Source organism: Phragmites australis, chromosome 8 (assembly GCF_958298935.1).
Source record: "Phragmites australis chromosome 8, lpPhrAust1.1, whole genome shotgun sequence".
Taxonomy (NCBI): Eukaryota; Viridiplantae; Streptophyta; class Magnoliopsida; order Poales; family Poaceae; genus Phragmites; species Phragmites australis.
The window spans coordinates 31,470,596-31,481,790 of NC_084928.1; the positions used below are offsets into that span (position 1 = coordinate 31,470,596).

Below are 11,195 nucleotides of genomic sequence, written 5' to 3' on the forward strand. Positions count from 1 at the left end.
AAAGCCGGATAAGGAAGGGCTACCGTCTCTCCAGCGTTCAAGCTTGGACGGACCAACATGCCGAAAAGGACGAGCGTGAGGCGAAAGAGAGGAAGGAGAGCACAACGCCTAGGGGCTGGGTTGGGTGGTCAGCCCTGCGGAAGGGGTGGCCATGGAGGTGGCCGTCGGGCCCGGGATGGACGCCGGCGGGCTGCTGAGGGGAGATGAGGCGCCTTCGCTTAGATATTAATTTATTCTGGCTGACTTTGTGTCTGTGTAATAACTCGGTATTGTCTCTTTCAGGCAATCAGATACTTTGTGAAGCTCTTGCGTGATCTTGATGTCATTTGTGCTTCATGGCTTGATCCGGTGGTAGAGAATGAGGTTCACTATATTGTACAGTTCCAAAATTAATACCAGAATTTGTTCCTACGTCATTTCTCCAGCTGGGTCATACTTACATGCAAAGTATGATCAATTTTGAATTTAGCTTTTAAGTAGTTGTTTCCATTTTGAGCATCTTTATCAAACAATACACATAATCCAACATAAAATATTTTTATTCAAAATATTATAGACTTATTGCACACTCCAACCTCAGCAACAGGCCATTTGGTGCGCTAACTGTGCACAATTTTCTAGTTACCAGTACTAAGCGCTTGGCGAATATGAGCCTATCAGCAGATCGATCTGAGCCGTCGACCTGCTATGTCGGTTCAAACAATGTCGCAATTAAAATTCCGCCAATGTACGCAACCACCTCTCTCTCCTCCATCGGCCCAGCAGCGGCGGGCAGTGGGCATGCCCGGTGGATGATGGGAGGGCTGAGGAGGAGGGCAATCACGGCGGAATCGATCGGATCGGAGAGTTTGGGTTTAGGGATTGCCTCGATCTGGGGACTTGGACGGCACTCGTGATTATGAATTCATCGTACTTGCTTATGTAATCTTCTGTGTTATACTCACTTAGACCTGTCGATCTTAACTTCTGATGAAGTAAACATAGGATTCATATATCTTTCTTCATTGATCACTGGTCAGCTTTGCTACAAATAATCCATCCAAATCTTTGGTGATTGATAATTCGCGGTCTGATTACGTGACAACTGAAACAATTTTACTCAACCTAGATACACATAGGATATGATTGAATTTCTGCAGAGAAAGAACTACAACCATGTAGAAGTTAGCATGGATGCGCCTGATGTTATCTTGTGTATTTTTTGGATTTTCACTGAAACGCACAAGTATTAGTCTATCTATGAGCTAATTAATGCTCTCCTCCATGAATTACGTTATTCATTCCAGCCTCTAAAATTAAGCAGCTAATATATGTTGCGCTCCATAAATTATGGAATCAAATAATAAACAAATTAATTCACGTGCATTGTTTCAATAGTGTAGTACTACATTCAATTTTATAAATTAATGGTGAAAATTGATTGATAATGATAATAGGATTAATTGCTATACTGCTTTGAACACACAACTTTACAAAATTGAGTAGTATGTCTCTGCAACAACGCGAGCATTTGAAAGACAATCTACAATGGAACCCTTGCTTGAAAAGCTTAAGTCAAATAAAAAGAACAACGCCGGATGATTCCTCCTTTTCCTTGCTGAGTGTCTATAAAGCAAGGAATTTTTCACCTGAAATAGAAGACAGCAGAGGTTCCTAACCGGTTCATCAGTGCTAGCTTTAAATATTGTCTTTACTTTAGAACGGTTGTGCTGAATGTTAGCTTCTACTTTTATAATGGTTGTTCTTAATGCTATCTTAAAGTATTTTTTATTTGATAACGAGGAGTTATGAAAATACAAGTGCTCTTTTTGCCGAAGCGCATACGCCCTTCGTGTGTGTTCTTTTCTTTCTTCGGAATGTTTTTTTTTTAATCAGGCAGGAGTTCTAGGTTTCATATTAAACTAGTTACCAGTACATACTTCGTATTTAACATGACCGCGCGGCCGCATGCGGGAAGTAGGTCAGCATGGAAGCAGTCGCGGCAACGTACGGGAGTGCGGGCGGGAGCGCACGTGGCAACGCGAGAGCGGGGGCAAGAGCATGCGCGGTAGGCGGGTCCACGTAAGAGCACGTGGTAGCGTGCGAGAGCGCTGGCGCGGGACATGGGCCCACACGGAGGAGCGGAGCCAAACGCAGATGTCAAAAATACCGAAAGCGAAACAAGAATCACTACGTGTTTTTAAGTAATAAAGATAAAAGAGGAGAAAAAAATATTTACAACGTGGCCGTCTAGCTTGGGTGGCCGTCCGGATGGCTTAGATAGGTAGCATGAGCTCCCCTTTCTTCGGAATGTGTCTGTGCAAGAAATGCTCAACCAGAGCTTCAACATTCCTCTGACATCTCTGCAATTTTGATCTGACAACGCTGGCGGCTCCTTATGCAATTCTTGTTACTTTTATCCAAGTATGAGCTGGATTAATTGTAGTTATGTTATGTTATTTTGTATATATTTCAGTTAACTATATTATGTCGAACAAAATTTTAGCTTCCGTCGCAACAAAGAGTATTTACCTAGTTATATTATAAATAAATTTAGAATGAGTCGTAGTAAAAATAACAAATAGGAAAGGCAAAAAGGTAATAAGGGGAAAGAAATAGGGACGCGCGTGGGCCCACTGGGCCGTGCGTTTTCACACTACCTCGTACTTGAGGGGCTCCCGCACGTTACCACCAAACGCATCGCTCCCCTTGCTCGTTCTGGGAGAATCGCGGGGAAGAAGACGACGATTTCGAGGGAGGGGGAGGCAGAGGTGTGCTCGCTCGAAGCCTCCAGTCCCCTTTGATTTCGATGTCTCTGCGGGCTGCGGCCGGATCGCGCGTTGTTTCGGTTGATTAATCGGCGTGAGCTGCCTCGATTTCCTCTCGATTCGTGGAGATTTGGGAGCATTTCCTGTTGACGAACGCATTCCGGTGACGCAGCAAGGCTTTTGCAGGATCGGAGCGCGGCGTCGGCGTCCATGGAGAGCACCGCGGGGGCGAGGAAGAGGCAGCCAGTCGCTTCCGCCTCTGCCTCCGCCACCGCGTACATCCCCGAGGAGCTCATCAGGGACATCCTCGTCCGCCTGCCTTCCAGGTCCGTCCTCCGCTTACGCACCGTCTGCAAGGCCTGGCTCCGCCTCGCCTCCGACCCCGAGTTCGCGCTCGAGCACCACCGCCGCCAGCCGTCCCTGCCCCTCGTCTCCTTCCTCCGCGACGCCGGCAGCAAGGAGGTGGACGCCGTGGACTGCTGCGTCGAGGCGCTCGACCTCCGCGCCGACGACTTCCGGTCCGTCGTCCGGTTCACCGACTCCAACGAGTGGTGCGGCCGGTTCCTCATTCATGGCTCCTGCGACGGGCTTCTCCTGCTCAGCTTCGACGACCGCTTGTACGTCTGCAACCCTGCCACGCACCAGTGGACGCGCCTCCCGACGCCCCTCTACTCCTCATTGTTCGCCGGTTTCTACCGCCACGACCCTACCGGAGAGTACCGGGCCTTGTTCTACCGAGGCAGCTGGCCCGGGACGGACTACTACATCCTGGTGGCGGACTCCAGGAAGGGGAGGGGAATTGGTCTGCCATCAGAGAAAGATGTGTACAAATTCAAGGAACAACCCGGCGGGCCGCCGGCCCTTCTCCGTGGGAGCCTCCACTGGCCACCGCAGAAGCAGGACGGCCACCTGATACTGGTGTTTAACACGGTCACTGAGGTGTTCGGGGTGATGTTTCCTCCTCCTGTGATACGGGAGCACATGTCGTTGCTCGAGATGGAGAACAAGCTTACCATGTTGAGCTGCGGTGACGATGTCACAATGGTTGAGCTCTGGCTTCTGCAGGATTACGAGAACAATAAGTGGGTCTGCAAGCACCAGATTGAATTGCCGGCAATGAAGGTCAGCACCTTTCACTTTGATGAGCCCTGGCGTGTATTTTTCATGTCAGAAGAGGGAGTTGTGCTGGTTACCCCCCAGCAGAAGCTGTTGCATTATGACATGAACGGGGATCTGTGGGAAAGTTTCCGTTGCGATGGCCGCCATCTCAAGATTACTCTGTATACCCTCAAGGAAAGCCTGATTCGGCACAGGTTCTTTGAGATGCAGGAGAACGCGGATGATGGTGAAGATGAACCGCCACCTTTCTTCTGGGGGCTGTAGACTTGGTGGTAGTGGTGGTTTCTTATGGTCTATGGACCTTGGTTGCAGTTGATCAGCAGTTCAATGTTTTACATATTACGGTCTCGATTGATGAAGCATAAGTAAGCTAGCTTTTTTGATGCACCTCGTTTATGCTCATTGATATCAATATGTTTGTTCCTGTAATGGTAGGCAAAATTGTGCAAACTGGTTCTTAGCTCTCATTAGTTGGCCACAATAGTGTTCCATGTTACAAAACTATTTCTGTTGCAAAATTGCATGTTTCCTGAATATAAATGTGGAAGGCTCAGGGGGCACACCTTGGAATATACTTTCTGGCCATGGTGGCAGCTATTCAACATGTTTTCTGCCATTGTATCTAGATGTTTTCATCTCCAGAATTTGGGGTATCTGTTTGATAATGCATTCGAAATGGAAAACTCTTGTCTATGTCCACTGGAATCTGGAGCCGAAGAATGTGCGCTGTCTTCTTTTCTTCTTATGCAGCGCTGTAGGTTACTCAAATAGTAAACTTGTTTGTTCTATTTATTTAACTGCATATCTGTTGCTGAAGCACTGTCCATAGCAGTGAAGGTATCATCCTAGCTGGTGTCGAACTCAGGTTTCTTTGTTCACTGTGTCTAAAACTGGAAGCTGATACATATTAAAACTGTATTATATGGAAAATGTCATCTGGATTTATTCTAATTTTGGCTTAATCGCAAAGTAAAACGACCATGGAATTTATTTAACTGTTACCTGTAGTAATCATGTCATGTACCTGGAGCATCAACTGCACAGAACTAGTTAGTATTTATGTTGCATGTTCTTGCATGTGTAACATGGAACCTAATGTTTCCACATGCTATTTTGACTGGTATTTGCTATGAAAATTCTGTACATTCCGGTCAGATTCTTTTTTTTAGGCAAAATTCTCCCGTTCGTGCTACATTTTCCATGTGCTTTGTCGAGTAATGAAATTTTCACCCTTGGAATGTGTGGGTTTTTTTCCTTCTTTTTTTAAATGTGTTTAGCTTCGGTTGGTTTAACTTTGCCCTGATCCTGCAATGCTACACTGTAAGCATATCAGATCCTCTTTTTTTGGAAGTATTTTCAGGAAAAAACTTGCAATGTTCTATTGATCGAAAGGAGGCTTGAGGTAACACTGGTATACGGTGATATGCAGGCTGTTGTGTTGAGATTTAACTCCACTGATGTTTGCTCTATAGTTCTCACCTGCCATTTTGTGGTGCGTATAATTTGAGAATTGAGACTGATGCCGTTTACCTGTGTAATTTGTTGTTATTTATTATTTGTTTGGTATATGCTATGTTAGTTCTGTTCTATTGATGCACACAACGATGTACAAGGCGTATAAACACCTTAGATGAAAAACTTGGTGGTAGAGTCTGGATTGCTGTACGGTGCAGATTTTGTAGCTTACCGTCATCATCCGGCACTTGTTCACTCGGAGTTTGCAGTGATTACTGTTCCAGAAGGCAAAGAATTTGACGTTTGTTCTGACCATCAGCAGCAGGAGATGTGAGCTGGGCTCCCAGATTGTTTAGAGCAGCTAATTGTTCATGAGAGAAGAACACAAGATGGATACCCCAGCAGTGCCGCGAGCGACGACACAAACTGTCCAGAGAAGCCAGTAGGGAAGAACACATAAGAGCGAGAGATAGTGTCGTATTTAACTACTGGGGTGTAATACTAGGCTTCAGTATTCTTTCTAGCTTACTTGTATACATGCTGAAGTTTTGACTGAAGAACTTAGCGTCTTTGTACAGTCGTGTGAATTTTCCATTTTATTGCAATCCTGTCCTGTGATGGTACTCTTTGTCAGTCTCAGTTAGGTTTCTAGATATCTTTACCGAAATTGACTGCACAGGAACATCAGTATCATGGTTTCTTGCTAAACCTTTTGTAGGTCTTGAAGACAGCTCTGGACTCTGGACTGATATTTTCAGTACTCTAGAGGACTAAAGAATCGGTGTCTGGAATCTGGATGACCAACATCACTTAGCATATTGAAGAAAAGAGGCACACTAGACTTATTTCCCATATACATATGTGCAGAGTTTTTTCTCCTGCAGTTGAAGGATTCTAGAGTTTCAGTACCTTTAATGCGTATCGGCATCTTACGGTTCAGTAATGTAGCGATTGACCTATTGTACAAAAATTGAACATACACTAGCTTGCTCCGATATGGAGAGTAAACATGACCAAGAAAATTGTTCTGACATGAAGTCTGTTTGATTTTTTCTTCATTCAGGTGACAAATCTGATTACAGTAAATAGTTCAACTGGCACCATTAAGGGATAATTAGATAATCTTGAAGGTGACTGGGGAAGAATTGACATTCACAACAATGGCTTCTTCTTCTTTCTATTTATTGGAGGCTCCCAGCTTTTTCACGTGCAGTGCCTACTCTATCTGGTACTGCACTGTGTGATCCTTCCATATGCCACTCTCGAGATACTTCTCGTACAAGCTAGCTTCACCGTCATAGTTCACTGATAAAACGGCTGTGCTCCGTGTCCCGTAGAGCCCCTTCACCAATACAGAATTATGTGAAAGAATTTAAATAAGTTCATTGCTGAAGTTTTAGTATGTGCTGGTTTAAACAGATATTGATTGAGAGGCTAATAGATATAGTTTTTCAAGTAACTGGACTCTGAATGTACTTGCAACTGGAATTATGTCAAAGATGTTCTGCTCACTTGGTCAGTTTGCACCTCGATGAAGATAGAGCTCAGATCATGCTCCCAATTGGGATCACAACCGGTGTTTGGCAGTTTATCTTTGTCAGCCTTTGTGGTGTCAGTCATTAGCCTCTCAACTATATCCTTTGCTTCAACCTCATCTTCACCATGCTTCCTAACAAGTTCCCTGAAGTTCTTATCAAGGCGAATTGCCTACAAATGCAAACACAAGAACGATATGAATAAGGCTCTAATAAGAGACAGAGTAGCTTGTAATAATGCATTATCATCTTAGCTTACTTCTTGCACATATTGTGCTATTAATTGAGCTAAATGCACTGTTGCTTATAACTTCCCTTAGACGGTTCAGCTGTTTCTTTCTCACACTTTTTTCCCAGCTCAGTGTTTGCTCTGCGATCCTGTGAAGCATCTGCTTTCTAGTTTTTCTTTTCCTTGTGATATATCCTACATGCTATATCGAATAAGAGCATCCGTGCATTTCTACAAGTTGCCAATTGGGCATGAAATTGCTCACCTTGTGCCAAGGGCTGTCTAGACTTGCGTTGGACAACACATGGAGCCCTGGTGCGACGAGTTGAATCGTCGCAGGCTGCCCCTTAGGCCGGTTCGACACGTAGACCATGGCATTTGTGGTTAGATCCGCTAGAATAAGGTTGAAGCCATTGTATTCATCAGCTTCTTTTGCCACTTCCGTTGCAACTTCAAATGGGCTCTTGTTGCTCTGCACGGTACAAATTATGTGGATTAAGTCGTCTATTTTTTGGATTGGATGGTCTAGATTGGTTAGAATATTACCCATTATTTAGAGGTATGAGTAGTATGTGAGAGAGTATACGTAGTATAAGAGTATTTTTGGAAAAAAGAAATAGCATGTTAGTTATATCGTGCAAATTTATAGGTTTAATGTTTAGATCGGTCTGAATGCTAACTATTTGTTTGAACGATTATTTGAGGATTATATATAAAAAAGACTAAAATACACTTCAATGGTATGGTGAGTAAATATTAACACTATTATCGTAATTACAGAAATATCCAATCATGTGGACAGTTAGATTAAATTTATACTACCTTCTGCCTACAGGTAGTATGAACCACCGTAAAAGGGCTCTAATTATAAGACCCCCAAATAAAATACCTGCTATAGTTTAGCAGTAAAATGTTCTCAAAGGTAAGGTTTTGGTTTCTATATGGGAATGCGGTATGTATATGTTCGTTCCTATGTGCACGGAATAGTCAGGTAGCGACTGAATCAGCTGCTAAGGAATGGTTTTGTGACAAGAATATATATATATATATGTATATATATATAGTGGAAAACACCAACTTGGGTTGTACAAGAAACCGTATCATCTATATTAACTCAACCATCAGATAGATGAACTTGAATGATCCGGAAGAAGCTTTTGCTATGTTTCGCTATATACCTGAAGGAACCTGGGGGGCAGGTCTCCCCTAGTTCGTGCCCCGGGCATGGCATCTGGCTCAAGCACATTGGTCAGGAAGGCAAGCCTGCCATCCTTGGTGCACCCCATCCATGTTCCTCCACCAAGCACATCCCTGCCCCCAAGGATATTCTTTGATCCTTCTCCCCACCATCCCGCTGCTTTTGTAGGCCTGCATTAGTTCATCAAGGACAACAGATAACAACAGATGAAGTGATGAACACTGAACACCAAGCATTGTTGTTATGCAGTGGATACCTTTCTATAGGTTTCTCTAACAGGATTTTGCTTTTGAGAACTGAGTGGACAATAAGTAGGGATGGACGATCCATGGCTAGTTAGTTAATTAAGTTGTACTAGTGTGGATCTACGAATATTCATTGGTGCTCAACGCCCATCCATAAGAATAAGTGCATGCATGTCTGGATATGAACGTTTGCATCACATGTGATTTGTGGTTCATGGAAATTCTGTCAGTGAATATGCAACTCGGGAGGGAAAAAAGCTACTCAATCTTCAAAACAGAACCTCATACAGCAGAGCTATTACTTCCAGATTGGGGTACTACAAAGATCAATAGAACCAAATAAAATCATGTACCTGCTGTGGAACTCGTCTCTGTTAAGCAGCAGGAGAAGTTGGTGCACAGGGTGAGCCTGCCAAATCCATGCAGCGATACACATGGCTTCAGGTGTTTTCTACTCCTTGCTTGGTTGTAAATAACTTCCTTGTTTCGCAACTCTCTTGTGTGTTTAGCTGATAGTTCTCCTTGCGCATGCATTTATATTTACAGGGAGAAGGTTGGAAGGAGAGCGAGAGCACAAGGAGACCAGAGAGTCTTATTGCATTATTACCTGCAACCAGGTGCGCTGCAGTCTGTCATTCTTCTGTCAGAGTTCCATCATGTTCAGTTACCAGGTTATTACTTTGCATCTGAGACCCCGAGTTCCTGGCTTGTACCTCGCGGTTGACTTAATTAGGGAACGAAGTAAGTAGATTGAATAGATATTTAGTAGAATTTCTATCTCCTATTATAGGGATGTTGCGGTCACAGGACGGCGAGAGATACATTTGATTTAATTCGTCGGGGAAGTTAAAAATTTTGATAATAAATTTGTTGTTGCATAGCAAGAAGTAATGGTGTTAGAAAAATGACGGAGCAATGTACAACCACAGGTCACATATGGTGGAGCTGTAATCTATAATAATAAAAAGAGATATCTATGAAGCCGATGATCAATAAGGTAGGATGCAACTGTCAAGAGTTGAGTTTGGGCCACGCAACTTGCGGTCACGGAGGTAAGCATGTGAAGAGCATGGTTCGTGTCTTTGTACGGTAAAGATATGTCTATACAACTATGTTCGACTAAAATGTTAATGAAATTCAAAAATCAAACAAGAGATTTATTGATTGATCGTATAAATGTAAATTTGCAATTAAATGGAGTACAGAAAAGAACATTTCAACAAAAGCTAGCGATACAAAAGCACGGGCCACCTTGCTAATTGGGAGTTAATGAGCTTGTGACTGCTTATTGCACACACCTCGCAAACAAAATTTCGCAACTATTACACTAGAGGCTACACAAAATATAGATGATCTTGATAAAGAATGAACACTGCCACACGCACAACCATTCAAATACAACCTAGGATCCAATAACTGAAATCACTTGGATATGGAAGTTCGAAAATACATCAGATGGTTTAAATGTATAGTTATACTAAACGGTTGTAGTGTAGTGAGTGGCTGCAAAGCCTGCAAAGTGGTGTCAGAAGACTTGGTCCATTGGTGCACACTGACTAATTAAATTTAGAGTGTCTCTAATTAGAATTAGGATGTGCACTGAAGATGCCATTGGTAACTCTCACCCTTCTCCGCCGAGACCTCCTTGTAATTTAGGTTGTCATGCTCCGTATCGTCCTCAGAGTCAGGGATGATGAGGAGGACTTTCTTGTCCTCATCCGCGTCACAGAGCTTTTTCATGGAGATGTCCATGGTGTTGTTGAGTTTCCGTAGTATGAGAGACCAAGCAAATAGGGAGAGATGACGCGGTAGACGAAGCGAAGGACAGTGTGCTACAAGTTACTGGAGGGAGTAGAACTCGAACAGTCACCGCCGCATATGCATATGCACATGTGCACTCCTTAATTGCATGTATACATTGGAAAGAAAAGAGGCGTGCTGCTATAAGTAATGGGAGCGGCAATATAGGTTCAAAATATGTTCAAAAGTCTAAAACGTCAGTTTTTTGCATCCATTGAAGGAAAGCCTAAAATGTCAAGTTTTTAACACCGGAGGGAGTATTTACCGAGCCATGCATTAATTCGTATGCAACCATTAATATTTTCTTACAATCTACAGAGAAAATATTAAATCATCTCTGCTAATATTGAACACTTTATGTAAGTGGTTAGTCTATCCCCTAAACATAATAATTACACATTTTAAATAAATGGATTTTCTAGGAAACAAGCAAGAATTGCGTTGATTCCTGCCAACTTTTGGCCTTCTAATTAGTCTTGGGAAGTTCCTTTCGATATAGATGGATTTACTACACAACACCATGAACCGGCAAACGGCCAGGGTTAAGCCCAGGAAGCCTCTCCTCTAAACATAATCAGGTCATATTTGAAATACTGAAATTATTCGTTCACTCAGCATGCTTGTGGAGTGGGAAATATGAAATGAGAGGAACACAAGAATTTTCCAACATGAACTCTCTGGCCGCCTCCCTCCTAAGCAAGATCCACAAGTAAGCGAGAACTTGGGTCCTAGCAGGAGTGAGGCGTTTAGCGCAGCTTTTTTGGGAGAGTAGGCATTCATTTAATCTCTTATTATTTTCTTTCCATATCTAAATATCCAATATTTATTTTTCATATATTCTAAAAATACATTTAATATTTTATTATT

At 43.1% G+C, this 11,195-nt stretch overlaps 2 protein-coding genes across 4 annotated transcripts; one reads left to right on the forward strand and one right to left on the reverse strand.

The window, feature by feature from the left end:
* The first annotated feature begins 2,656 nt into the window (after window positions 1-2,656).
* On the forward strand, window positions 2,657-6,338 carry LOC133927055 (F-box protein At5g49610-like). Of its 3 annotated transcripts, none has more exons than XR_009911242.1 (3): window positions 2,657-2,841; window positions 2,934-4,231; window positions 6,040-6,338. XR_009911242.1 is itself a non-coding variant. In XM_062373318.1 (2 exons), the coding sequence occupies exon 2, from the start codon at window positions 2,958-2,960 to the stop codon at window positions 4,128-4,130; it is 1,173 nt and encodes a 390-aa protein (XP_062229302.1). In that variant the 5' UTR covers window positions 2,657-2,841; window positions 2,934-2,957; the 3' UTR covers window positions 4,131-4,470. The 3 variants fall into 3 exon arrangements, 1 of the variants encoding a protein (XP_062229302.1); XR_009911243.1 differs by lacking the exon at window positions 6,040-6,338 and adding an exon at window positions 5,296-5,978; XM_062373318.1 differs by lacking the exon at window positions 6,040-6,338 and having other exon boundaries at window positions 2,934-4,470.
* An 84-nt stretch (window positions 6,339-6,422) lies between these two features.
* On the reverse strand, window positions 6,423-9,158 carry LOC133925962 (uncharacterized). Its single transcript, XM_062371696.1, has 5 exons — window positions 8,882-9,158; window positions 8,264-8,453; window positions 7,351-7,557; window positions 6,834-7,028; window positions 6,423-6,663 (listed from the first exon to the last, which is right to left on the reverse strand). Exons 1-5 carry the CDS (start codon window positions 8,962-8,964, stop codon window positions 6,538-6,540), a joined length of 801 nt encoding a protein of 266 aa, XP_062227680.1. The 5' UTR covers window positions 8,965-9,158; the 3' UTR covers window positions 6,423-6,537.
* Between the last annotated feature and the right edge of the window lie 2,037 nt (window positions 9,159-11,195).